Below are 26,470 nucleotides of genomic sequence, written 5' to 3' on the forward strand. Positions count from 1 at the left end.
GGCGGAGGGGGCGACGTTTGCAGGGCAGAGCTCGGCGAATCAGCATAACCTGTGTCGCCACGACCAGACTGATATCTCTTTCTAGGAGATCTCGAATGTGGCCCTGCAACAAGGGCACGTCCTTGGACGGCCCCCAGTCCAGTCCTTTATTAACCCATGACGCTAGCTGTGGTGGGGACCTGGGCGAAAGGCAGGTGGCGCCACCCACTTGGGGCTCCTGGGGATGGTAATATAAAACCACTCTCATTGCCATAAGCTGGACTCCTCTTGAAAAGAGCCCTCGGGCCATGGAGCACCAGCATTCTTGCTTATAAAAGCACCTCCGCACTCCGCGTGCCATCCCTCGATCATCTTCGGCTCTACTTTGAAGGTCTTGAGCCATAGTCCGAAGTGAGGAGTAATACGGAGGAAGGCTTCACACACGACGATGAATGAGGAAATATGGAGGATGGACTCCGGGGCTAAGTCGTGAAATTCCAGCCCATAGTAATACATGAACCCCCTCACGAAGGGATCTGTCGGGAAGCCTAGCCCCCGAAGGAAGTGAGACATGAACACCACACTCTCACCAGGCATGGGAGTGGGAATGACCTGCCCTTGAGCAGGCAGCCTATGCGAGATTTCGCCGGTCAAGAACCTGGCCTCTCTCAACTTCAGCACGTCCTCCTCCGTGACGGAGGAGGGCATCCATCGGCCTCGAAGATCGGAACCGGACATTGTCGAAGGTCCGAAGCGCCTGAAATCTGGAGCCTTGGGTGTTGGAACTCGAGGCGAAGGGCGAACTCGTTTGAGATTGAAAGAAAGGAGTAAGGCCTTGGTCTCTTTATAAGAGGTTGAATACCAAGGGCCCTCCCCGTGACCGTTTGGGACTCGCCTTTGATCGAGAAAACATACCAACGGGTACGACTGGGTTACCCACGCCCGTATTGATGAGAATCCCGGAATAAGGGGACACGATCTCTGCTTTAACAAGATGTGCCAAGGAAACCGCCTCGCTAAACGCGCTGAGGTGGGACAGTAAAATGATTCGAATAAAGACTTGGCCGTGGTGTGTAAATATTATTCTCTCTATGGCAATATATGGAAACTTATTTTGCAGAGCCAGACACTACCTTTGTGTTCAAAATCTTCTATGAAGTACTTGGAGGAGGAACCCGCCTTGCAATGCCGAAGACAATCTGCGCGCCGGACTCGTCATCATTGAAGCCTGGTTCAGGGGCTACTGAGGGAGTCCTAGATTAGGGGGTGTCCGGATAGCCGGACTATACCTTCGGCCGGACTCCTGGACTATGAAGATACAAGACTGAAGACTGCGTCCCGTGTCTGGAAGGGACTTTCCTTGGCGTGGAAGGCAAGCTTAGCGATACGGATATGTAGATCTCCTACCATTGTAACCGACTCTGTGTAACCCTAGCCATCTCTGGTGTCTATACAAACCGGAGGGTCTTAGTCCGTAGGATGAACAACAATCATACCGTAGGCTAGCTTCTAGGGTTTAGCCTCTCTGATCTCGTGGTAGATCTACTCTTGTACTACCCATATCATCAATATTAATCAAGCAGGACGTAGGGTTTTACCTCCATCAAGAGGGCCCGAACCTGGGTAAAACATCGTGCCCCCTGCCTCCTGTTACCATCCGGCCTAGACGCACAGTTCGGGACCCCCTACCCGAGATTCGCCGGTTTTGACACCGACACCGGCAAAAATGGGCGGCGGCGTCGGCGATGAAGGAGACGGGCGAGGGTTGCTGTTGGATGGGGGAGGCCAATGTGCCACCAACTAGCGAGCCCGGGGGGAGGAGAAGGCGAGCGTGCGCGCGTCCGTCGCGTGTCCGCGCCGACGTAAATCCGGCTCAAAAATGGGCCAGGAATGGGTCACCCACGGACGAAAAGCGGACGCGCGTCCGTTTGTGTTGGCGCGTTGGGCCGCCTTTTGTGTCCGCGCCGACCCGAACGGACGGCGGCGGACGAAATGGGTCGCCCCATTGGAGTTGCTCTTAATGATGGATGATAGTATAGTAAGAGCATCTATAACCGGCATCTTCAAATCCTTCTCAAATGTCCGCAAATGTGCCGGACAATGATCAGACAGGAAAGAGAAGAAAAAAAGTGACCCAACTAGACCCCTCATATCATCTCTATACGTCCGGATTTTTCGTGAACCCTCATGTTAAAGACAGTGTAGGGTGGATATAAGGGCTTGCGAACGCGTCCGGTCAGTTTGCGGTGTCGGACGCAACCTACCCGGACCACCTTTTCTATTTCTTTATTCATTTTTTCTCTCTCTTCATCTCCACCAATCACGTCTAAGTTACCTGACATATGAAGAAGAAAATGAGGAGTGTGGCTGCATGGACGAAAAAATAAAGGCTTAAAACGGACACGCCCAATCACTGGCCATACGTGTCTGTTGGCATTTAAGGGGTCAGATTTGCTATGTCCGACTGCAGATACTCTAATAAACTCCTACTCTGCCATGCATACTCATTGCTCATTGATTAACGGTAGAAAGTTGGTGCACTACCGATCAATAGAATCCACGTCCGTCTATGCCGTTCACACCGTCTTCGATCACCATTTGCAGCGAGGCACATTAATTGATTAAGCGTGGCAACTTGATCTCATTGATTAAGCGTGGCAACTTGATCTCATGAATGCACATTCGATTGCCGACTAAAAAGCCGGTTATATTGGGAGTAACCTAGACAAATAACATCAAAGGATAAATGGTAGCTGCGCCTTTGTACAGCAGGAAATTGTTATCACATGTTGAGCGTGAGAAGCCATCATCACTTGGATGGGAGGCACCGCTGGCCGGCTGGGCTGCGCTCAACATCGACGGGTCCTTTTCTGCCAAGGACGGAACTGCAGGAGCTGGCATGGTCCTCCGGGATGAACATGGAGATATTATTTTTTCGTCTTGCCGTGAGTTAAGGCAGTGTGCATCACCACTAGAATCTGAACTTGCTGCATGTTTAGAAGGCATCTCGCTGGCTACCCAGTGGTCTGAGCTGCCTTTTGTGATTCAAACGGACTGCGCAGAAGTGGTAAAACTAATTGAAGGAGGTATTGGCGACCGATCGGAGCATATGATGTTGATCCGCGAGATTACTTCGCATCTTCGGGAACATGGTGAATTCTTAGTTAAGCTTGTGAGGCGTGAACGAAACACTGTTAGTCATTTTTTAGCGAACTTTGGTCGAATAAAGAAGCGCACTGCGGTGTGGCTTCATTCTGGGCCGGACGAGGTTCCGGACCTATGTAATGCAGACATGGCTGCCACTTAATTAATGAATTCCTTTTTTTCCCCGCAAAAAAAAATAACATACATATGATGCTAGTCTATGTTACTACCTATATAATTTGTAGTATATGTGTGATATCATGCACGTTTCATTTATTTAGATGTAGATTCATTTTGTCTCGGATGTGTTATGTTGGCTAGTCACAGTGGAAAGTAATTTAGAATGGTAACATGCATATGGTGCTAGCCTATGTTACTACCTTCATAGTGGGTAGTGTCATAGGGGTATTAACATAGATATCTTCATTTATTACTTTGTAGGGCCATTCTGAATTGGAAAATGCCATGTGATGGTAACATATTATGTTACTCTATTTGTCTCTCTCCTCTTTAATTGTTTGCCACATCTTTTTTTTTTGCTTATGTGGCATGCATGTTAAATATGTTACTCCCACTATGAGTAGTCTTATGGTAACCCATTATGTTACCACAAACGTCTCTCTCTCCTCATTAACTATTTCCCACATAAGTAAATTTTGTATTGGGGTACGTTATGTTACTAGCTAAGTTACTTTCACTATGATCATCAAAGCGAACCTGACCAGTCCGGATTTTTGAAATCCCGCAGACCGCCTAAAATTTGGGGAGCTCTAGGGAGTTTGGATGTCCATCACGTCACACTCCGATACCCCAAACCCACCCAAAAACCCAATTGGCACCCACGCATTTGGACATTCCCTTCACTATTCCGATGCAAAACCATTCATGATGATTCATTGTTGGTTCAAGTTGAATGCAGAAAGCAAGTGGAGCACCATTGCCCATTCCCGTCAAAGACCGCCACGCCAAAGCAAGTGGTGAAGGTGGTGATCCGTCGATTAGAGGGTTTGCACAGGCCACCCATGTGGCTTGGTCAAGGGGGAGGAAAGCGGGAAACAAAGAACTAGAAGCGAGAAGGGGCGGCGGCCGAGATGACAGAGAAGTTTGAGGACATCGTGACGAAGAAGGAGGAATCATATGCCAAGCGCAATGGCATTAAGGAGAAAAAAAGTGGAGAAATTTGGCATCTTCTTAGGAATATAAAATAAGAAGATTAAGTTCGAGGAGAGGAAGCTTGCGACCAAGGAAGCTTCTGAGGAGCAAAAGATATTGTATGTCAAGGCGGACGACTTGGATCCCGATGTGGCGGGGTGATTCAGGAGTTGGTTTCATGATAATTGGCTACAACGGGTGGTCCAAAATGTCATCTTTGGAGCATTGCTTAGATGGTTAGGTCTCTTGCTTGAAACCGACCCAGCTTCAAGTGTTAGATTTGACACGAATGCTCGCATATGTTGAATTTGTTTCAAGTTCTTCGACACTATTCTTTCAACGATATATATAGCATGCCCGTCAACTATGAGGTTTCACGCAACTTCGTCAATCTTAAGACCTGCTGGTTCAGTGACTCGGAAGAGCTAGGTCTAGAAATTGCAGCGAAAATAGGGGCACTAGCGGATTAATGCATAAAGGGGTCCCTAGTACCAGAAGTGATGCACCAAGAACGAACCTCTGGAAGAAGGAACTGGAGTAGGAAATTTCGTGTACGAATCAATGACATGCAGCTAGTGGTTGCATATGGGTAGAGTACGTAGGGACGCCATGATAAGGCATTGACTTGACTTGACTTGAACAACCCGGCCTATTGAATTCTATCTATAAATAACGTCCGGCATCTTGGTTCCGGAGCAAAAAAGAAGCAAGCAGCCATAGCCTTTCCATCAAAGACTAGCGACCGATCTCTCTCAAAACAAGCGGCCGATGTCGACATATGGGGTGAAGGTTGGCATGTTTGGTGGGTCAAATGGTGATGTCTACGACATCGCCGAATTGACGAGCTCTGCGCCGTCAAGCCTTAGGAGCTTGGAGATTTGGAGCACGTCCGGCCACGAAGGGATCATCAACGCCATATCCTTCACCTTCGTCGACAGCAAAAACCATGTGAACAAAGCAGGTCCATGGGGCACCCCGCTTCCTGGCCAGAAGAGCAAGGTACTCCCTCCACGTCAAAACAAAATATATACTGTGCACATTAGCAGGTTGGATTATTACATCTTCTCGATGATAACTTACTCTTGGTAAATGGGTAATAATTTCTCAATCCATGTTTAACCGTTTGTTATTTCTTGTGATTATGTGTACGTGCAGACTATCCACTTGACAAATGTGCGTATCACCGAGCTCTCCGGGTACACTTACAACGGATACATCACCTCGCTCACCTTCCGCACCACCGACGCCCAGAAGCACCATGGCCCGTTCGGAAAAGTGAGGCCGAAAGCTGGAGCCGACACCCATTTCCGCATCCCTCTCATGAACGGCTCTATCGTCGCCTTCTGCGCCCAAGCTGATGACTACCTCAGCGCCATTGGTGCTTATCTCAAGATTTGATTGCTGCATCATATGTATGATGATCTACATATGACTGCGTTCGCTAGCTAACCAGACTAGCTAGAAGGTTACTATGTCCGTGTGTGTGCATGTATGTCGTTGTTGTTCAATAAGGCGGCAGCACGCTAGCTACCCAGCCTAGCTGGTTGCTCCCCGTGCGTGCATGTGATTGGTCGCGTGATGTTTAAAATGTTGGTGATGTTTGTTGTTGTATTGGTTAAGCTTGCAATAGTAAGTTTAATTCCGCAAGTAAGTAATTTCCAGACAATACGAAATGCTACTTGCAAGAGGCAGATTTAATCTTGCACAAACGTATTTATTCTCCTTCTCCTCTGTGATTTTTAAGATTTTAGAGAAAAGGAATTTCTATTCACAAAAATGAAGAGAAAATGCATTTCTGCCCCGCCTTTAATAGAAAGCCAACTATTCCCTTCGTCTCATAATGTAAGATGTTATTTGACACTAGTGACGAAGGAAATAGTGACCAGTGGCGACACGAGCGTGCATCAAGACCAACGCACAGCCAGCTCTACGAACTCCGCCAACATAGTAACTAATTTATACTTACTGGAAGTTCTTCAGTTTTCATTAACTAAGATCGGACAACTTGTTAGAAAGTTATGTGATGTGAAGCCAACAAAGTTCTTTGGATCTTTCAATAAAGTCCGGATACAAATGACTGGAAATTCCGATGTAGTGCATCCCGGCATCAAATGTTGTAAAAATTCCTTGGGTGCAACTTTTTTGAGTTTACCAACTGACCCACCAAAAATCGGTGGACGTGCAAGAACAAGAATGGAGGACATGCTAGAACAAGAGAAGATATATGCAATGCAACACAACAAGTTGTTATATTCCATTTGAAAATATATAAGAACAGGGGACGTGGAGTATGTGATCCCGGGCTCCACTGATCCAGGATGAACAGTAAAATCCGAGAAAAAAAATGATGTTTTAAAATACAGTCTTGCTAAGTCTCAGTCGACTGAGACTTCGTTAAGTCTCAGTTGATACTATATCCATCGATCTTATGTTGAGATATGTGCAAAAAAAATCACTTTTTCTTTTTCTCTCCACCGCTGCGGGAGAGGGCGCCGCGCTCGCGGGCCTGCTTCGAGCACCACGGCCCGACGACGGTCCGACTGGAGCTTCCAGGCCTCCACATCGTGCCAGGAGGGCTTGTGCGGCATACCTGGCCAAACGGGCCGGCCCGGCACGGCACGGCACGGCCCATTGTAATCGTGCCTGGCCCGGCACGGCCCGCCAGGGCACGATTACTATACGGGCCGTGCCGTGCCGGCCCGCGTGCTGCGCCTCCAGGTCCAGGCACGGGCCAGTTAGTAAACGGGTCGGCACGTTGGCCCGTTTAGCACGGTGGGCCGCATATTTTCAGTCTATTATTTGACGCACTGAACTTTTTTTAGCCTATTTTTACATGTTGGGCCATATATAGATGTATAAAAAAATTAAAAAAACTTAATCGGGCCGTGCCGGCCCCTGTGCCCAGCCTCCAAGCCCAGGCACGGCCCAGGGCGTGCCGCGTGCCTGGCACGGCCCGTTTAGCCCGTGCCATGCCTGGCCCAAGGTGGGCCGTGCCGGCGTGCTCACGGGCCGGCCCGAAAAAACCGGCCCATTTGGCCAACTATATTGTGCGGCGGTGAGCCGGTAACCCGCCGCGGCCTCACACCCCTGACCTTTGCCAACCATTAATCTGCGAGAAATGGGCGCTGCGTACGGAATCAGTCATCGGAGAAGTGGAATTGGGCGCCGGAGTAGTGGAGATTGCGGCAGAGGCGGGTGGGAAAATGGAGGATACAAACCCTAAATCGGCTGATGTCCAGTAAATATAGCGGCGGACCGATTTGCCTGGAAAAAAAAGGAGCAGTAAAACATCTGAAATTATAAATTATAATGTCCGGCGAGGTTTTAGAGTTGCTCTTAGAGAAAATATACTACTAGTACAATTTTCATGTAACCTTTGGGAAACATATTGCAGAGCAAACGCACGAGAATCAGAGTGTGGTTGGGAGCAATGGCTGCTCTCCTCCTAGCCTCAAGGGCAGCCTCTCTTCTTCCACCCCCATCTCACACCAAAGCATTCCCCCAAAAATAGATCGCTATGAGGCAACAAGGGACGGGAGATTGCTCCCTTTCATCTTTTTTTCGTTTCCCGTCCGCCGTATCATGCGGTGCCCAGGCTGGTGGATTGGTGGCGGCTCATCGTTTTCCTCCGGCGAGATTCGGTCCGGGCCGCCGACAACCGGAGGTTTCTCTCTCTCTCTCCCCCCCTTCTTCCCCCATCCATCCAAATTCCTTTCCCGCCGCATGGATCGACCGACGAACCGCAGATCCCTTCAGATTTTTTTGGATTTTTTATCATTATTATTGGGTTCGTCCTCTTCTTGCCAAAAGTTTCTAATTTTATCCCCTTTTCCGTGGCTTAATCCGAATGCAGAGGCACCCAGATCCAACATCAACAGGTGGCAACCCCTAGCGCGGGCATCAGCCTGTCAAATCTGGTTGGGCAAATCACCTCCACAAGTTTTGGTCCCAAGACCAGCGATTTGGGGAGGAGAATCAAGCGAGGAAGAATCGGTGCTCGGTCCTTCGGTGTTCTTGAGGTGCCGATCCCCACTGGGGAGCAATGGCCGGCTGGGCGAGGAATTAGGGGTCGATTAGGCAAGCAAGCAGATTACATAGGATGAGGTGGCCGAGGAGCAGATTGAAATGGCTCCTCAGCGCATGCCTCATTTCCCTCCTGCTGCTCACGCCAACAGACCGCGACGGGCTGCTGCTCGTCGCCGCCATCAGGAAGAACTTGTTTTGGCCGCCGCCACCTCCCCAGCCGTCTCCCCCGAGCCGAATAGGTGATGAATTGGTAAGAATTGGAGTTATTCTGTCTTGCATTGCATATAGTTAAGAAAAGGCGCGTCTAGGCTCATGACAGCAAAATGCCTAGCTTAATTGCGCTTAATGTGTGCATCATTGTGCTTAACCGTGCGCGCTGGTAAGAAAAGCGCAAGGTGGTGGCTTTTTAGCTTTGTTGGTGATAGATTATTTAGGTTCACTCGCAATTTTTTTTTTAAAAAGACAGATTATTTAGGTTAAATTTGTTTAGGGTCAGGGAAAGTAAACCAAGAAATCAAGATTCTGTGGTCATCGGCGGAACAATGACACTACTCATGCTTGTATTCCGTCTACAGCCTTACGGCAGCAAGCCATAATACCGGGTTACCTGCAGTACTGATGCAGCAAGTGCTAAAGACACTACTGTCGATTTCCTTGTGTGATACACATGCCACTATCTTGTACTCCAAAATGGAGTGGGTTTTGTATCTCAAGAGAATTTCTTGTAGAATTTTACTTACAAGGTTTACTCATATTCATCATCTATCATGAAACCTGACTAGTTAACATAGTATAAATAACAATGTTTTATGTCTTTTGTCTATGCTCATGAAACCAAGTAAAAATGAGAGTGAATTCCACTTTTTACCCCATATTTGTACATTTGTGACACTAATTACCCCGTCGAGTGAAAATTCGTCTAGAATACCCCTTTTGAAAGCTTTGGACCCTCGTTTTCTGATGCGTGTCCATCAGGTAAGGTGTGAGGTGATGCTCCGGATCCAAAAATATGTGGACGGCCACAAGGAATGGAACAGATAGACAAGAGAAGCTTGGACAAGATCGCCAATGATGCCCTCCGATCCTTACAGATTTTTTTACGAATCAATGACGCAACATGCCGATCCTATCGACCATAAACAAAGAAAATGTAAAACTGGGGTAAAACCGTGTTAAAAGTCTCCAAAATCTGATATTTCGATAAAATTTCCGCTAAATGGGGTAATATGTGTCACAAATGTACAACTACAAGGTAAAAAGTGGAATTCACTCTAAAAATGACGACAACAACTAATCAGTAGCACCATCATTTTCTCATCCTGTTACTATTTTTTTTCTCATCAATAGTGTTTTTACCATCACACCATTTCACCCAGGTAGTTTTTTTCCTATCTAATTATTAATTATTTTTATGTAAACCTTGCCAATTTCTAGGAATTTTAGCTATATATCCTTCTTATAAATGAGAAACACCCTCCTCAAGAACCATCAAGTGCTGACTATATGATTCTTGTTGTAAGTTAAAGTATAATATCCACATTTTTAGCTCTAACTGTTATTTCTCGTACATTGCATTACACTCAGGTGGAACAATTATGGCTCAACTGTAGTCTAGATAGGATAATCCTTCAAGATGTTAAAAACCAGTCCAATCACACCCTTGCATTCAGCACCAAGGAAGGAATGAGCACTTCTTTGTCTCCAGAAGTTGCCGATACTATTCTGGACTGCTTAAGCAAGCATAATTTTCCTTCGCCACATGGCTCTGGGCATACACAGGATGAAGATGCTGAGGAGGAGGCAGGAAGCTTATTGCCACATTCCAATAATTTCAAACTGTCTTTTGCATCAAAAATAAGATACCTTCTTGAAGGAGCTTCAACATCACATTATTCTTTGTCACCGCCAGCAAAAGAAGCAATCAGGGGTCTTTTCTCTTCCGAAGCAGAGGCTCGTCCGCTAGCTGTTAGCATAAAAATTTCTATGGGAAAGAAGCGCAAGGATGATGACTCGGGTTCATCCACTGCTGTCATTGGTGCAGTGGCTTGTGTAGCATTGGTGGCCCTTGTCGGTAGCTTGTGTGGGATGTGTGACGAAGAGCCAGCAGCACCGTATGATCTAGTGGGGGGTGGTGACCTAACAGGTGGTGTTAGCTCAGTTTTGTTTAGTTTCCATCCATTATGTTACATGTCATTTACTTGTATTTATTCCTTTACGTGCATCAGGTTCTTCCCGTAAGGATTCCGCCACCCAGATCGATGTCAGTAGGCTGGGAGGATTGTCAAACAGTGCATCTGAGAAACAGCAGCCTGAATTTACAGTACCAGTGATGAGGTTGAATGTTGAAAAACCAGCCACGAAACTGAAGTCAGTAGGAGCAGCATCAATGAAGGCAGAACTAATGGAGCGACACAGCAGGTTTGCTTCGTACGAAGTAACAACCATCGCTGGACAGCCGACGGCCAAACCCGAGAAGGCTGCAGTTTCTTCTGCAGGTCCACCTCCGCCACCTCCTCCTCCACTTCCAGGTGCACCAGCACCACCACCTCCTCCTCTAGTTCCAGGTGCACCAGCACCACCACCAGGTTCACCAGGTGCACCACCACCAGGGTCACCAGGTGCACCACCACCAGGTTCACCAGGTGCACCACCACCAGGTTCACCAGGTGCACCACCACCACCACCAGGTGCACCAGCACCACCACCACCACCACCAGGTGCACCAGCACCGCCACCGCCACCAGGTGCACCAGCACCACCGCCTGCACCAGGTGCACCTGCACCACCACCGCCTGCACCAGGTGCACCCGCCCCACCACCGCCTGCACCAGGTGCACCCGCACCACCACCGCCTGCACCAGGTGCACCCGCACCACCACCTGCGCCAGGTGCACCAGCACCACCACCGCCTGCACCAGGTGCACCCGCACCACCTCCAAAGCCGGGCGGGCCTCCTCCTCCAGGGCCACCAGCACCTCCTGGTGCAAGGGCTGGAGCAGGACCTGGACCTCCACCTCCACCTCTAAAAGGTGGTGGACCGGGGGGACCTCCGCCACCAGCAATGCCCGGTGGTCCAAGAAAAGGACCTCCGCCGCTTAAGAAGCCAGGAGCTGCAGCTCCTGTTGCAGACTCTTCGAAAACAAAGTTGAAGCCCTTCTTCTGGGATAAAGTTACTGCAACAGATCAAGCAATGGTGTGGGATCAAATTAAAGCAGGATCCTTCCAGTAAGCGAGCCGGTCCTCTCTTGTTATTATTTCTGCTTATGCTGCTGATGTTGTTTTATATCTCACTCAACTTCTTACTTGCTGTTGCAATTAACTCTTCAATCGTACTAATTCATTTGTAGGTTTAATGAGGAGATGATCGAATCTCTTTTTGGTTGCAAACCTATTGACAAAAGTAATGATAGCAAAAAAGAGCCAGCAAAGGAAGCTCCTCAAGTCGTTAGGATCCTGGATGCTAAAAAGGCACAAAATTTATCAATATCACTGAAGGCACTCAGTGTTACAGCTCAAGACGTGCATACTGCAGTTACAGAAGGTAAAGCGACACATTGTGTTTTTACTTTAAAAGTTGCCCTCCACAAGCACATTGCAGTGCCCAGTTTGTGTTTTGTTCTCCTGTCTAAAATCTACTATCTCTTGGATACATGAACTGTGCTCCATATGCATGGTGAGGAGGTGACAGATACATGGATGGATCTTTTGTTTGAGTCAAGCACTGCACTTTACAATATAAACTCTTGAATTTTGTTCTATGGTAAGCTGGGACCAATAAATAGTTGGGCATGTTTGTTCCCTTTGGTAATTGCATGCAGGGCATGATCTCCCAGCCGATTTGATAACAACCTTGCTACGGTGGACCCCAACCAGTGATGAGGAGCTACGGCTTCGGCTGTACACTGGAGAAATGAGTCAACTTGGTCAAGCGGAGCAATTCTTGAAGACCATCATTGACATCCCATACATTTTCCAGCGCTTGGAGACTTTGCTTTTGATGGCCAGTTTGACGGAAGAAGCTACAAGTGTGGAGCAGTCATTCAAAACCCTAGAGGTAAATTAAGCTAAGATTTAGCAGATGCCTCATTCTACTGACCAATATATGCACTGATTAAGATTTACTAGTCAATCAGGTTGCCTGCGACGAGCTTAGGCACAGCCGTCTTTTCAAGAAGCTACTGGAGGCTGTACTTAAAACTGGCAACCGAATGAATGATGGCACCTTTCGAGGGGGAGCACAGGCGTTCAAACTGGACACCCTCCTGAAGCTGGCTGATGTCAAGGGGCTCGATGGCAAGACGACGCTGCTGCATTTCGTCGTCCAGGAGATCATCCGCTCGGAGGGTGTCCGTGCCGCGCGGGCGGCCAAGGAGCAGAACAGCAGTGTCTCCAGCGTGAGCGGTGGCACCGATGATCTCTCCGAGGATGTCGGCGACGACACGGAGCACTACAAGCAGCTTGGCCTCGAAATGGTGTCCGGCCTGTCTGACGACCTCCAGAATGTCCGCAAGGCAGCGATCCTCGATGCGGACGCGCTTACCATCGCAGTAGCGAGCCTCGGGCACAGGCTGGTGAAGGCGAACGAGTTCTTGAACACGGGCATTAAGAGCTTGGAGGAGGAGAGTGGGTTCCAACGCAAGTTGGCCCAGTTCGTAGAGAACTCCCAGGCGCAGGTGACCCGCCTGCTGGAGGAGGAGAAGAAGCTCCGCTTGATGGTGCGCTCCACCGTGGACTACTTCCACGGCAGCAAGGGGAAGGACGAGGGCCTGCGCCTGTTCGTCGTCGTGCGCGACTTCCTGGTGATACTGGAGAAGGTGTGCAAGGAGGTGAAAGACGCGGCTGCTTTGGCCGCCAAAGCAGCTGCTGCCAACAAGAAACCGGCGGCAGCGGCAGCACCGGCGAAAGGGGGCAAGCAGCCGTCCCAGTCACAGCAATCCTTCCGCGACCCTCGGCAAGCTCTGAAGCCCGCGATCCAAGGCCGGAGGGCAAAGCCGGACAGCAGCTCCAGCTCTGATTCTGACTAACACCTAGCTTTCTAGGCTAGCTACATCAATCATCATCATGGCAAGGTACCTCATGGATGGCAATAGCATACACATGGAGGAAAGGAGGAGCAGCCTTGACCTCTGCTATGTATGTATATATGTCTGGCTGTATGTATGTATCATTCTGCATTTCACATCACACTTGTTAGAGCGATGGGATGAGATCCCAGCGTAGGTAGGGTAGTTAAGGGGATGTGGATGGTAGGTCAGGACAATTGACTGCTTGTAATGTTACCTTCTGTACTTTTACTTAGTCTTCGCAACTAATTATACATGCGGGTGTCTTTTCTCTAGGGTGCTTTGCACCCTTTTTCCAGTATATATAATTTATATCAGATACACACATGTCAAAAAATCACATTGCTTTTTTTTTCTGATAAAGGGCATTTTTGTTGACTCATAATGTGGCATCAAGAGAATACAAAACACAATGAGTAACACCCGGCCTTTGCATAGCAAAAAATCACACTGCTGAAGGTCTTTGATTCCATAGTCATTCTCTAGGAGACCAGATACAGCTATAAGCAACTCTCTCTTTCCAACCGGTCAACTGCCGCAAAAAACCCTAAATTTTGTTTATCCTATATACTCTTGTAAGATTGATTTGCACTATCTGGAGTTTTGTTTGATTGAGTTCAAGTTCAGCTTTTCACCAGTGCAAACTCTGCAGATTTATTACCTGCCATTGAGAAATGAACAATGCACAATTTGAGTATTCCAAAAATGTCGAGAAATTAGCTGTAATGTTCTAGAGAACCAAGGAGATATAGTTTTTTTGCGGGGGAGAACCAAGGAGATATTACAAGAATATCTAAGGGTTGGATATCTTTCCAGAGAATTATGGAGTAGAGATACTACGTATTTAGATATTAGACAGTTACTCCCTCCGTAAAGAAATATAAGAGTGTTTAGATCACTAAGAGATGGAGTACTTGGCAATAATCCAACGCTCTTGTAATGGACACAAGAGAATGCGCTACTGATCACTAGAGGTGGTCATAAGAGTGGCATAGTAGAGATAGGTGGCCACTAAACAACTGTGTGTCTTGTACCGAGCTTATTATTAGGCGGCCTTTACATTCAATCTAAACTTGTCACATTTTTCACCAGTACCAGCAACATTGTTCACTAGCAGCCGGACTCTCTTAGCGGAAGAGTGAGCTCGCTTAGAAAGAGTATTAGCTACTCCCTCTGTCCCATAATATAAGAGCGTTCTTTTACACTAATGTATTATTAAAAACGCTCTTCTATTATAGGACGGAGAGAGTACTACATTCATCAATGTTATGTATGCGTCGAAGATGGCCGCATATGGGCCCAAAGAGAACCGTCCATTCTACATAAACATTTATCATCTTCAAGCAATCAAAGTTCACGACAATACACTTACACCCTGACTAATTGGCTAACCTAGAAAAAAGAGTTGATTTGTGTTATTGTGAAGAGTGTGGTTTCACATACTATGCCGGTTCCAAGTAATGTGAGTACGTATAAGGGCACCACAAATTCTTTACATTACCCAAACAAATTCAAACATGTCTCGCAGAGACGCTCACATAACAACATCCTGTTGAGATTGGAACATGGCATGGGAAGGTGTTGAATTGTATGTTAGACGCCTTGCATTTTGTGATTTGAAATGTGAGATGGTTAGACGATGTTGTCGATCACTTGATCTTCAAAAATTCAACTTGAAGTTTATATCAGTTGGAGTACCTGAAAGTATACAAGAGAATTTTAGGAAAATTGTTCAAATTGTTCAGCTTAGTTCTATCCATTCCACCCAAATCAGTGCAAATATTTTACAGATAATATTCTAACTATCAATATGATGGCTAGTTCATCTAGTTAAGAAAAAAAGAGTCTAAATATGTATACTTATCATCTAGAGCTTAAAATATTAAATATTTTAAATATTGCTAGGGACAAAATTCAGATGAGACACCCCTCGTTGCTTATGCTAAGTGACCTTTTTTTATCTCTACTTCTTATTCTACATGTTTGAAACTATGCAAAGAAAAATCAAACTTAAATTTCGAAGCACACAAATTGCAAAAAATAGAATAAAAAATACTAACAATAAAATTGTTGTGTTCGAACTATAAAATTCGAAAACTTTACTTCCAGATGTTAAAAATGATGAAAATGGTATTTTTCAATCAAGAAATTCAGAAAACTTTAAGCGCAGTTTTGACACGTGAAAAGTTCATTTTTCACATTAAAAATTTTGAATTATAGTTTTTAAAAATATATAAACCGAATAAAGACAATAGTAGAGTATTGAGGATTGTGACGTGGTAAGGAAATTAGTCACCAAGAACATTGCATACATGTAAAGAAGTTGAACGCCATCCTACATGCGGCATAATTGGGACTTTGTCAAGGGTCACATGTCACTACCAGGACTCCGGAGGGGAGAATTGGTGGAGCAGCCGTGAGACAGAAGATCTTAGCACTCGCCTTGGTAGAGAAGGAACTGTCGACCCCTCTCCCTGTTAGGCCTACCCTTTTACATATGTTATTGTTTTTTATCTATACATTATAAATTTATCTTTCCTAGTATTATTTTAGTATATTATTTATTTCTTTTCACTTATTTATTTTAACACATTCTAATAAAAGTGTTTGGCTAGTATTTGTGTTGTAATCGACATGACTTCCATCCTAGCATAGCAGTTTATTGAGGATCTATCTTGCCCACTCAGACTTCGTATGCAACCGGTGCACCAAACATTAAAAATGAGACAGTACAAGTTAAAAGAAATTCTGAAAATAACGAGTTGATTGACATAGTGTGTATCTAACATGAAAAGATAAATCAATAACAACTTCGACTCGCAGCTTGAGAAATAAAAATAACACATTCATCATGGTTAGTGTTCAATTTTAATTACATACCATCTGTTTCATGATTGTTATTTTTGTTCCTCGAGCCGCGAGTATAAATTACAAAAAAAATCTGATATGATAAAAGTTTGTTATTTCAATCTACTCAATTATTTTCAGAAATTTTAAGAATATTTTATCGGCACCGGTCGGACATGAAGTTTGGCTGGTTGACTATGTGTCTAATGTGTTGGGCTTGCTATGATTTTTGTCCCTTTTTTTCCTTTCCAATATGCTTACGTACAGTGGACATGCACGTGATTGGATCCCTGCTTGGGCCGGCCCTGTTTCCACTCCATTGACGTGTGATTCTTTTATCCCGCATACATTTTCACACACCACCGTTTTCCACTCCACTGTTTTAAGAGAAGGATTGTCAACTTTTTATAGTTTTTTGTAAAAGAAAAATGTCAAAGCCTAACATTTATTTGCTTGAATTTTTTAAAGGAAGTGTCAAAGCCCACCCCAAGGGAAGTGGGAAAGCCTAGTACTCTTTTTTGTTTGAGGGTAGAAAGCCTAGTGAGTGAGTGAGAAAAAGGAGAGGCCTCCTCCTGTTTGGGCCTTGGCCCAAGGCCCTTCCCCACTCCTCCTTCCCGGCCCCTTTAACCGCTGCCGGCCGGTTTCCTCTTCTCCCCTCACCTCGGCACCGGAAGCGGCTTCCCTCTCCCCATTTCCGAATTCCCCCGCTCCGCTCCACTCCCAACCCCCACCCCCCCTCCCATCGGCGTGCGTCCCGGCTCCAGCGCCATGGGCGGCAGCTCCAACACGACCACGACCACCAGCGGCGGCGCCGGCGGGAAGGACAAGGACAGGGACAGGGCCAAGGGCTCCTCGGTCTCCTTCACGGAGGGCGAGAAGGTGCTCGCCTACCACGGCCCGCTCCTCTACGAGGCCAAGGTTGCCCCCTTCTCCTCCCCTCCCCTTCCCCCTCTCTCCCCACCTCCGCGCGGCTCCCATTCCGGTCTAGGGTTCGCCCGCCGCCGCGTCGGCTCCCGGGAGGTCCCGCTTCTCCGTTCCGTTTTTTTTTCGGCCGCGGCTAGGGTTTGGGGCGGGGCCGTCGGTGCAGACGAGGGTTCAGCAAGTTGTAATCCGAGGCCGTGTACATCGCATCGGACGGCGCAGCACTCTTCTTCTCTTCAGATAAGAAAGGAACGCAGCGCCGCCCAGATTTTTACTTTTAGGGCATAATTTTTTTTTAAAATTTATTTAGAGAGCGCATGTAGACACAAGTTTGTGAGTATCTCAGTACCAGACCCTGATTAGCACCAGGTGGATTCTCCCCTCAGTAGTACCGATTTAATAATGGGAGAAAGGAAGGCAACCCAACTAAACGAAAAGGAAAACGGCTACTCTTTATTTTCTTTCTTCACTTGTAGTAGACCGCTTTCGTTTCTGCTAAAATGTAGTAGTATCTCTTTCCCAACATTTCCCAGCTGTGAATGTCGGGTTGGGAAGTGCATGATATAAGTGTATGCAGCGTATATGTTTCTTTGGTACATACTTTTTGCCTGTGTTTTTTTATGTATGCTGAATATTTTTTGCCGGTGTTTTTTTTATCTATGCTGAATATATGTTGCTGATGACAAAGTTTCGTTATTTGTTTTCAATCTGTGAAGGTTCAAAAAACTGAAAATCGGGAGGACGAGTGGCGGTATTTCGTCCATTATCTTGTAAGTCCCCCAAATCGCCGTTGTAAAATCGGGAGGACGAGTGGCGGTGTTTCCTCATTGTTTTGAAATTATTGACCACTCTTAGCATTAAGATATCAGAAGATATAATCTCTATATATGTGTCCGCTCTTCCTTGTAGGTCCTTTTTTCCCACTGTTATTAACTTTGTCTCTTCCCTTTTTGCAGGGATGGAATAAAAAGTAAGTGCATACCGCAGTGGCTGTTCACTTGGAATTAGAAATGTATCATTATGCTGTTCCTGTTCTTTCTATTGATGCATACGTCAGTGATATTTGTAAGATATGTAGTACAGTTCTTTAGTTGCAATATACTTTATTTGATGTTCTTATTGGTCAAGCAATTGACACCATCATCACATGCAGTAGCCATTCTATCATTACAAGTTGAACTCTCTACAAAGGAAATGTTCTAAACTTAGTTAAACACAGATGCATTATTGCTGCTCTTATTTCAGCTCAAGAAATAAAATTTCGTGCTGCATCTTGGAAATTGTTGATCTTCAATTTTGTGTGTATGCCTATCTTTGGAATCACGGAATGCTGTGCAACCACCTAGTTTTCATGAGGGTTACGAAGTTATGCATGGCTTTTCACTTCTTAGCATTGACTAAACCAAATGCCTTTTCGTTTAGCCAGATATATTCGTATCAAATAATGTGCTTCTTTTTATGTAACATCACATTATTTCAAAAGCCTTGACTTTGAGCTGCATGTTTTGCCTACATAAGTTATGTTAAACATGGCCAGTTTTGATCCCTTATAACATAATAATTTATGTTCTAGTTTAATGTAGTCGACTTATGTTGTATAATGCGCCAGTGCTAGTCTTATGCATGATTATATGTTTGGTCCTTTAGTGTCTATGTACTATTCTATTATACCTTTGATTTCGTTGTCTGTTGCCAACATACTCCTTGTAAACTTAACAGTAAGCAAAACCATTTCACAATATAAGGCCATTTGCTTGTGCACCATCATTTCGTGATGTACGTCGAAGAAGTCAAGACTGTAATTATTGCAATACTCGACTCTCTGTTCCCACCTTAATGCCGTAAAGGAGGTGGCTGTAGACTTGTAGTATGTCAATCGACAGCGTTATGTATGATCCAATGTCATTACTCATTACTAAGATTAGGCAGCTTTGATTTGTACACACAATGGACTTGTACTAACATTGCAAAACAAAGTAATAACATATTACAACAGTGATACTTTATTTGCTCATTATCACAGTCAAGGCCCTGGATTGTGTCCCATACGGATGTCTAATGATTCCATTCTTGCTTTTGTTTTGTTTTTTATTACTCGATTTGTTCTTAGCCGTGCATTTCATTTCCTGAAGTTCGAAGATTGTGGTAATGAAGGCATCTTAGACAGGGTATTGATATGTCTCAGCAGCCTAAGTGATTCCATGTTTTTGTGTATGGCTGATTGAGTGGGTGGTGGATGGAATTTGGCAATATGAATAAAGCAGAAGGATGGAGGGGTTGGTTCAGTAATTGTGCCAATCGAAATTCTGCTTTCATGCACTTGCCAGTTTTAAAGTGTATGGTTTGTCCTCTGTTTATATGGACTTCTGAATGAGCTAATACAGCTGTTTGAGTGGCTTGGTAAATTTCGCGGAAGAGGGTTCCTATGTTAGTTGCTACCTGCTGTTAATATGAACAACTAAAAAGGATTGACGTGCAGGCCATCTTTTGATGGTATTTCATCTTCAGATTTATGGTTGTGCACAGTTATATTCCATTAACTTCTTCATGAATCCCTGTTGATTGCTTGCTTCTGTCATTTTAATTATATCAGCATCATTGCAGTTAATTAATTGTCCATCCCTGCTGTTCTAATCCTCCATATACAGTTGTACACATTCTTTTCAACTTATTCAGTTTTCAATGGTTATAGTTGGGATGAATGGGTCGCAAGTGATCGTTTATTGAAGTTAACTGAAGAGAATGTTCGCAAACAACTAGAGCTGAAAAACCAGTCAGGGGACAAAACCGTCAGGACTGGTGGACGGTCAGCACAGCATAACCCAAAAGGCTCTAATGGTTAGTGACATTTTGCAGTAATTGCAGCATCTTGCAATTCATTTCTATCCATGGGATGGCTATAACTGAACATTTTGATCATCTCATACTGATGTAGCTCAAATTCCATCCTGCATATCTTCTTTTTGAAGTAAATTGTTAAGTTGCAACCCATTATTGGAATGATTTTTTGATAGGTGCTGAAACAACTTTTGGTGATAGATAAGCATGTCACTAGTTATACCTGTCTGCACTAATGAAGTAATGAATATAGATTACAATGTTCTAAAAGGTGATTTGTTCTAGTAAGGGTGTCTCTTAGAGCCTTGGTAGGTTAGGTGGCCGCCTTTCAGAACTTTGATAGGGCATTAGAAAGTCGGCATATCTCGACCATATTTATACTTATGGTCTTTTGGTTGAAATTTCTCCCGATTGGCTCTCATATTTGCTTTCAGCAGATGCAAAAGGCGATAAAGAGGACACTAAGGGTCTTGGTAAGTTTACTCTTCTTTTTAACAGAATTCCTTATGTCATCTGTTTCTTTTATTCTGTTGGTGCATTTATCTGTTTTCAGATTTTCCCCAGCTACTTACTCCCTCCGTTCCAAATTACTCGTCGTGGTTTTAGTTTAAATTGAACTAAAACCACGACGAGTAATTTGGAACGGAGGGAGTAGTTGTATGATACATACTTTAATATACTTGTTATGTTGAAATTCCAGTCAAGGGGAAGAAGCGCAAGAATCAGCTTGGCGTTGAGGTGGCTATGATTCCCAAACATGTACATTCTTAAGTATCTGATTTGATTTTCTATAAAGTTCATACTCTATGCATATTATCCATATACAGAACAATACTAATATTAAACATATCTCCTTTTGCACTTCTGCGCTCCTCCAAAATGCTAATACTTATTTATTGTTTAGTACTGTACTTTACTTTATTTTGTAATTTGCATAAGTCCAGTGATATCTTCAAATTTCCTTGACTGAGGATGACAATTCACACAAAAATTATGACTTCCGTGCAATACATGACACCATTCTCTTGCCGTCTTGTAGCAGTTTGACCTCCAAATTCATATTTTAGACAGCATATGCATAATGGCCTGCAACAGCAGCCAGCAGTTTTTTTTCTTTTGGCGAATGAGCCAGCAGCTTAATGTGTGAAAAATGATTGTTGAGAGATTTTGCATACTTGTTCAAGTTATTGCATTTGTATGGTCTATATCATAAAAATTGAAATCGCCACTAGTTGAGGCGACCTGGCGAGCATCAGTTACCTAGTTTCGATAGCTTGACATAGAACCATCATTTTTATCCAGTATGAAGTTATGGTCCAGCTTAATGAAATAGACTAATAACTTTGATGCTCAGATATCTTTGCCAAATTGGTAGACTGTAATAAATCAGTTTGCATAGTCCTTTATCAAGTTTCTTGTGATGTTGCTGTAACGTATTAATGACTCCACCTTGGTTGATTTAGGAAAAGGAAAGAAGGTCATCAGAGAGTCTCCTAATGTCACAGTTTCCCGTAACACTAAAGAAGCAACTTGTTGATGATTGGGAGTTTGTCACGCAGCTGGGTAAGGTATTTAATTCTTGACTGCACTATCTTTCATTCATTTATTTATATCTGAATTGCACTCATCTTCTTTCTTACATCACTAGTTGGTAGTTGCATAGTGTTTCAGCTGGTTGGGAAATAGCATGAACCAAGAAAAAGAAATAACAAGCGGCGAATGGAAGGACATGTATTAAATAGGAACAAACCTTAGAATAAAATAATGAATTAGCAGTCTTTGCCATTCGATAAGATGTGGCTCGGATCAGACAGCTACCAACATTTTACTAGAAAAGAAACCATTATTTAACTTCCAAACATGATCCAGTACTTGAGATTTGAGTTTCTGTTCAAACATATATTTTTTTACTTCTTATGGGGCTGATATTCGTTGATGGGAAAGAGGAGATTGAAGAAGTTGTCTCAGGGAGATTGAAAAGGGTAGCACAAATAGCTCATGCTCCCCCTCTTGTGCCAAGAGCAAAATGGCTCTGAGCTGCGCTTTGTTTGGGGGATGCAATTTTTCTTGATTGATGAAAAGATCACATAGGATGTCCTTCTACTCAATCATCATATCATTTTCTAGTTTACTTAATCGTATCCGGAAAGGATACCTAATTCTACCCTAAGGCGGTGGCAGGTGGACTACATGGTCAGTATCGGGAAACTGACTGAGGGGAAGCGAGATGAGCCGGGAGGAGATTTGGCCTGTGAGGCTGGATGAATTAAATAGGCATTTTCAAATTAAGAATATCTGAGAGATAAAAATAAAGCAAGAAAAATACCAAATGAACTCCAGGAAATCCACAAAGAATCAGTGAGGCATATTATAATATGCTGAAACCAAATAAAGTACATACAACTTATGTTATAATTTAATAATACTGAACACAAATTACTATGAAATTCCCATTTGAGCTTTAATTAATTTGAGAAAATCTGCAGAAATTTTCTAGTCCTAGTTTTTGATAAAATATATTCAAAACCCCCAAACTCATCATGTTACGAGTTACTGGCTTTCTTTGATTCCCACGCTCAAAATGTGCATCCGTAAAGAAGTATCATTTCCACCCGCTTTACAAAACAGCTTGTCCTCAAGCTAGAAATTTGGATAATCCTGCACCGCCATCCATAAAAGTCTCCATTAAGTGCCTGTTTGGTTCCACTCCACTCCTTTGACTCCGCTCCTGGAGTGGAGCAGGCTGTAGCTCGTTTTCACAGAGCGGCTCAAGCCCAGCTCCGCTCCGCGGAGTGGAGCGGGGCGGAGTGATTCCAAACAGGGCTTAAGTCAATTGCCACCGCGCTAGACTTGGACTTTACAATGCTATTTGTTAGAAAATCATGCTGAGAATCCTGCATTTTCAGCATGGTATCATTTTCATCAGTTTTTTTGTCATCACAGAGAGAACCACATCTTTGTTCTTGCAGACTTGTGGGCTGAATCTCATTGCTTGGCTCGATTATTTCTGGGAAATTCTCTGCTATAATTTGATGACATCATCTGAGCATTTTCCTTGTCCTGCAGCTTGTAAAACTACCTCGATCGCCCACTGTTGATGATATTCTAACGAAGTATTTGGAGTATCGGGTAAAGAAGGATAACAAGTCAGTAATCTATGTTATGATATCTTGTTTATTAGCCTCTTTTTCTGGTCACATTTGTAGTTTACTAGAATTGTGAACTTCCCATTTTTTTCCTATTATGCAACGGCTTGACTGCATAATGCTGAAGCATCGTAGTGCCATTTTAGTTACTGTCAGAGAAAACAGCTCCATGCAAAATTCAGATAAAAGTTAACAGCTAGCAGGTGTACAAGATACACAGACTGCTTTTTGTTTGTTTGTGTGGAAAAAAATCGTTTTTTCTTAGGTCGAGATTGAATTCAAGCTTTCCCTGATTTCAGATGGCTTCTTCCAGCAATATAGCAAAAAACGTTTGGTCTGATTAGTTCTGAAGGAACTTAATAGCTTGCATATGTAAGGCACAAAGACCTGTTTTTATTTTTTTCTGTGAGAAAAATGACGTCTTATGTTGAGATTGAGCTCAAGCCTTCCATAACTTCAGGTGGCTTCTTCCAGCAATATTACCAAAAACAATTCTTTTTTTATTTGTAGCGGGGTCTGTAATTTTCTTAAATGAATTACTATTTCTTAACTACTGTACGCTTGTTGGGCTTGTCATGGGCTTGGGACAATTTGTATCAGGCTTGCTGAAACTCATCCCATCTGCACAGATTTGGCTTATAGTTTAGCTGATGTGCCTTGCGCCCCCTGCTAGTGATCGTTATTACCATGCAGCAGATAATTTATGTGCCAATTCTTTTAGGCGTACTAATATGACAGAAAGAAAAAAAAACATCAATTGGCCTTCTAACCTTCCTGGATCAAATCTGCTAATTCGCCATCAGCGTGGTGAAGTTCCCAACAACTTAAGCTAATGAAGAACTGTTTATTTGGTTGGCTGTCTAAATGTTGCAAATTCTCTTGTGCAATAGTGTTCTAATTGTGACCCAGAGCTACTTGTGTCATTTGTCAAGCATTGTTTTCTCCATTAAAGGTTACCACCTTTTGTTTTGAAGGATAAGTGACTCTTGTGCTGAGGTAACGAAAGGATTACGCTGTTACTTTGATAAAGCATTGCCTGCCATGCTTTTATACAAGAAAGAGCAAAAGCAGTATAAGGAGGAAATTAAAGGTGACGTTTCACCCTCGACTGTATATGGAGCTGAGCATCTACTACGCCTGTTTGGTATGTCCAAATTTTCCACTCCAGGAGCTGTCTTATGTCTTTGATTTATCCTTTCATATAGTTCCCCTGTGGCTCTCAGTTGGAAGTGCTCGTGAGAGCTTTGGAAAATGACGTTAGGTGTTATCTTATTACTTTATTTGACTTTCCTTGATCCACTGTCAGTCAGTTGTAGCAGTATCTACCATCCTTGTTATTGTTGTTTGAACTGATAAGATGCTTACTCATGGAGGCATTATAATTTTAGTCTTCCTATAAAGCTCGGTGCACAATTTCTTGTCTTCTAAAGGGACTCTACCCCAGTTTGGTTCTCTTTCTGCAAGTCACCCAAAACCCAATGAAATAAAAAAAAGCTGGCATGTTTACTTGGAAGCAAACCATGTTTCTTGCCTTGCAAAGGGGCTGAAAACAGCGGCCATGCACCACTAGCTTTCTACTATGGGGAGACTTGTTTGCCAAGTACATTATATGTTTGCTGAACTGATCTGGGATAGTTGTCGGTACCTCAGAAAGCACATTGCTTGTGCTTTGATTAGTTTAGTAGGATTGTTTACTTGATTATGTCAATATCATTTTTCTGACTGTCACCTTGCCATGACATTGTTACCATGGCGTCTGAACGGCTTTACTTTACCACTTTACAGTGAAACTACCAGAGCTACTTTCTTCTGTGAACATGGAAGAAGATGCACTCAACAAGCTGCAGCAGAAATTACTGGACATTCTCAAGTAAGCAACTCTCGATTAAATTGTCAGCGTGTGCTTGATTCTTGGTTGAGGCCAAACTGGTCCGCTAAACGTATCGACCAAATGTCAGGTTTCTGCAGAAGAACCAGGTTCATTTCTTCCTTTCTGCGTACGACGGTGATTCCAAAGGCGCTGATGGGGCAAAAGGCAAATAGAAGCAAACGTTGGTGTCTGTATGTCGGATGCGCCATCCACTGCTGGATTTGTACTGCGTAGCTCACACCTCATAGTCTGGTTGTTGCTTGGATGTGGATATTTTGTGGGATGTGTGACCCGTGACCGCCGATCGCCGCTCTGCTTGCTAACAACAAGTTCATGTAGCTGACCTGTCCAACGTCAGTGTTGGCCTGCGTACAAAATCCTTGCATTTGTGTGGTGCCCCTGAGACTGTCCTACATCACTTCACTAGTGTACATTTGCAGAATCTCTCTGTTTTCTTGCCAACTCTGAATAATTTCCTTCTTTGGACAACACCAAATTGCGAGTGCCCCCTCCATTCCCATGTGCGGATCGTATTAAGGGCAAGGTCTGGCCCAAGAACTACTTATGTGGTTTCTGTGGCATGATTGATATCGCTAGATCTGTTTTAAAGCGCTCAGTGAATGGAGGCATATGAATTTGAGTTCCTCTTTCAAACTGACTATAGTTATTTTTCTGGACTTTTTTGTTTCTGTGGTGCCTGCTTTTGGAATTGGTAAGTAGCTATATTTCAGAATTTGTTTTCTGAATGATTTAAGCTTATAAAACCGGGCAACTTCTGTGTGAAGAGCCCAAGTATAGGGAGCTAACGTGTTTCTTCTTTCACTTGCTGTTAGTACTTGCTTAACTCTTAGATGTGTGTTTTGGTGTGGGTGCCTGCACTTGCACTTGTTCCTGATAATACCCGAACCCCTCTGGGCGAACGATGTAACTAAATCGTAGGCGAAAAGACCGTCAGCTGGAAGAAAAAATAAATAAGGTGATGCAACCCGTTTTGCCAACAGCGGCAATCCGGCCCATCTGTATCAATCAAGTGTATTCAATGTTTATTCCATAGTACGTGAAGCTTGATCACAGCTTAGGTTGAATGAGTGGCGTGGAGTAGTGCAAAATAAGTGAGAGGAGAGCTTCCACGTCCAACTCCTAACATATTTGTATTGTCAACGGCTTCGCATGGTACTCTCATTTTGTACTATCCGCGTGTTAGGTTTGTCCTGGAAGTCTTCAAACCAAGTTTATTTTATAGAAAAAGATACCTACATCCACAACACTAAATCAGTACCATCGCATCCATCACGGAATATCTTTTCATATTGTATTTAATTGATATTGTAGACGTTGATAGTTTTTAATATATATTTAGCCAAACTTTACTAAGTTTGACTTAAGGCAAACCTAATACGCAAAGTAAAAAGGAACGCAGGGAATATGTACTGTGCGGCTAGGCTTAAACGACCACACGGGGAAGGAACCAAGGAGCTGCGAGG

At 44.1% G+C, this 26,470-nt stretch overlaps 3 protein-coding genes across 9 annotated transcripts; all 3 read left to right on the plus strand.

The window, feature by feature from the left end:
* The first annotated feature begins 4,980 nt into the window (after positions 1-4,980).
* Positions 4,981-5,948, plus strand: LOC125540717 (protein GOS9). The gene is made up of 2 exons (XM_048704298.2): positions 4,981-5,274; positions 5,431-5,948. Exons 1-2 carry the CDS (start codon positions 5,044-5,046, stop codon positions 5,671-5,673), a joined length of 474 nt encoding a protein of 157 aa, XP_048560255.2. The 5' UTR covers positions 4,981-5,043; the 3' UTR covers positions 5,674-5,948.
* Positions 5,949-7,665: 1,717 nt separating this feature from the next.
* Positions 7,666-13,635, plus strand: LOC125534779 (uncharacterized). Of its 4 annotated transcripts, none has more exons than XM_087542847.1 (8): positions 7,666-7,939; positions 8,129-8,551; positions 9,886-10,444; positions 10,527-11,189; positions 11,220-11,526; positions 11,649-11,842; positions 12,120-12,355; positions 12,435-13,635. In XM_087542847.1, the coding sequence occupies exons 2-8, from the start codon at positions 8,375-8,377 to the stop codon at positions 13,323-13,325; spliced, it is 3,027 nt and encodes a 1,008-aa protein (XP_087398973.1). In that variant the 5' UTR covers positions 7,666-7,939; positions 8,129-8,374; the 3' UTR covers positions 13,326-13,635. The 4 variants fall into 4 exon arrangements, with proteins under 4 accessions (XP_087398973.1, XP_087398974.1, XP_087398972.1 ...); XM_087542848.1 differs by having other exon boundaries at positions 10,527-10,943; positions 10,989-11,526; XM_087542846.1 differs by having other exon boundaries at positions 10,527-11,526.
* Positions 13,636-16,895: 3,260 nt separating this feature from the next.
* Positions 16,896-25,434, plus strand: LOC125535224 (MRG family protein). 4 transcript variants are annotated; one of them, XM_048698274.2, is made up of 11 exons: positions 16,896-17,129; positions 17,849-17,902; positions 18,089-18,102; positions 19,825-19,970; positions 20,405-20,443; positions 20,671-20,708; positions 21,434-21,538; positions 23,037-23,116; positions 24,091-24,260; positions 24,902-24,986; positions 25,075-25,434. In XM_048698274.2, the coding sequence occupies exons 1-11, from the start codon at positions 16,980-16,982 to the stop codon at positions 25,157-25,159; spliced, it is 966 nt and encodes a 321-aa protein (XP_048554231.1). In that variant the 5' UTR covers positions 16,896-16,979; the 3' UTR covers positions 25,160-25,434. The 4 variants fall into 4 exon arrangements, with proteins under 4 accessions (XP_048554231.1, XP_048554229.1, XP_048554230.1 ...); XM_048698272.2 differs by having other exon boundaries at positions 16,897-17,129; positions 20,671-20,729; XM_048698273.2 differs by having other exon boundaries at positions 16,898-17,129; positions 20,408-20,443; positions 20,671-20,729.
* The last annotated feature ends 1,036 nt before the right edge of the window (positions 25,435-26,470 follow it).

Source organism: Triticum urartu, chromosome 2A (genome assembly GCF_056163025.1).
Source record: "Triticum urartu cultivar PI428250 chromosome 2A, HENAU_Tu73, whole genome shotgun sequence".
NCBI classification, from domain to species: Eukaryota; Viridiplantae; Streptophyta; class Magnoliopsida; order Poales; family Poaceae; genus Triticum; species Triticum urartu.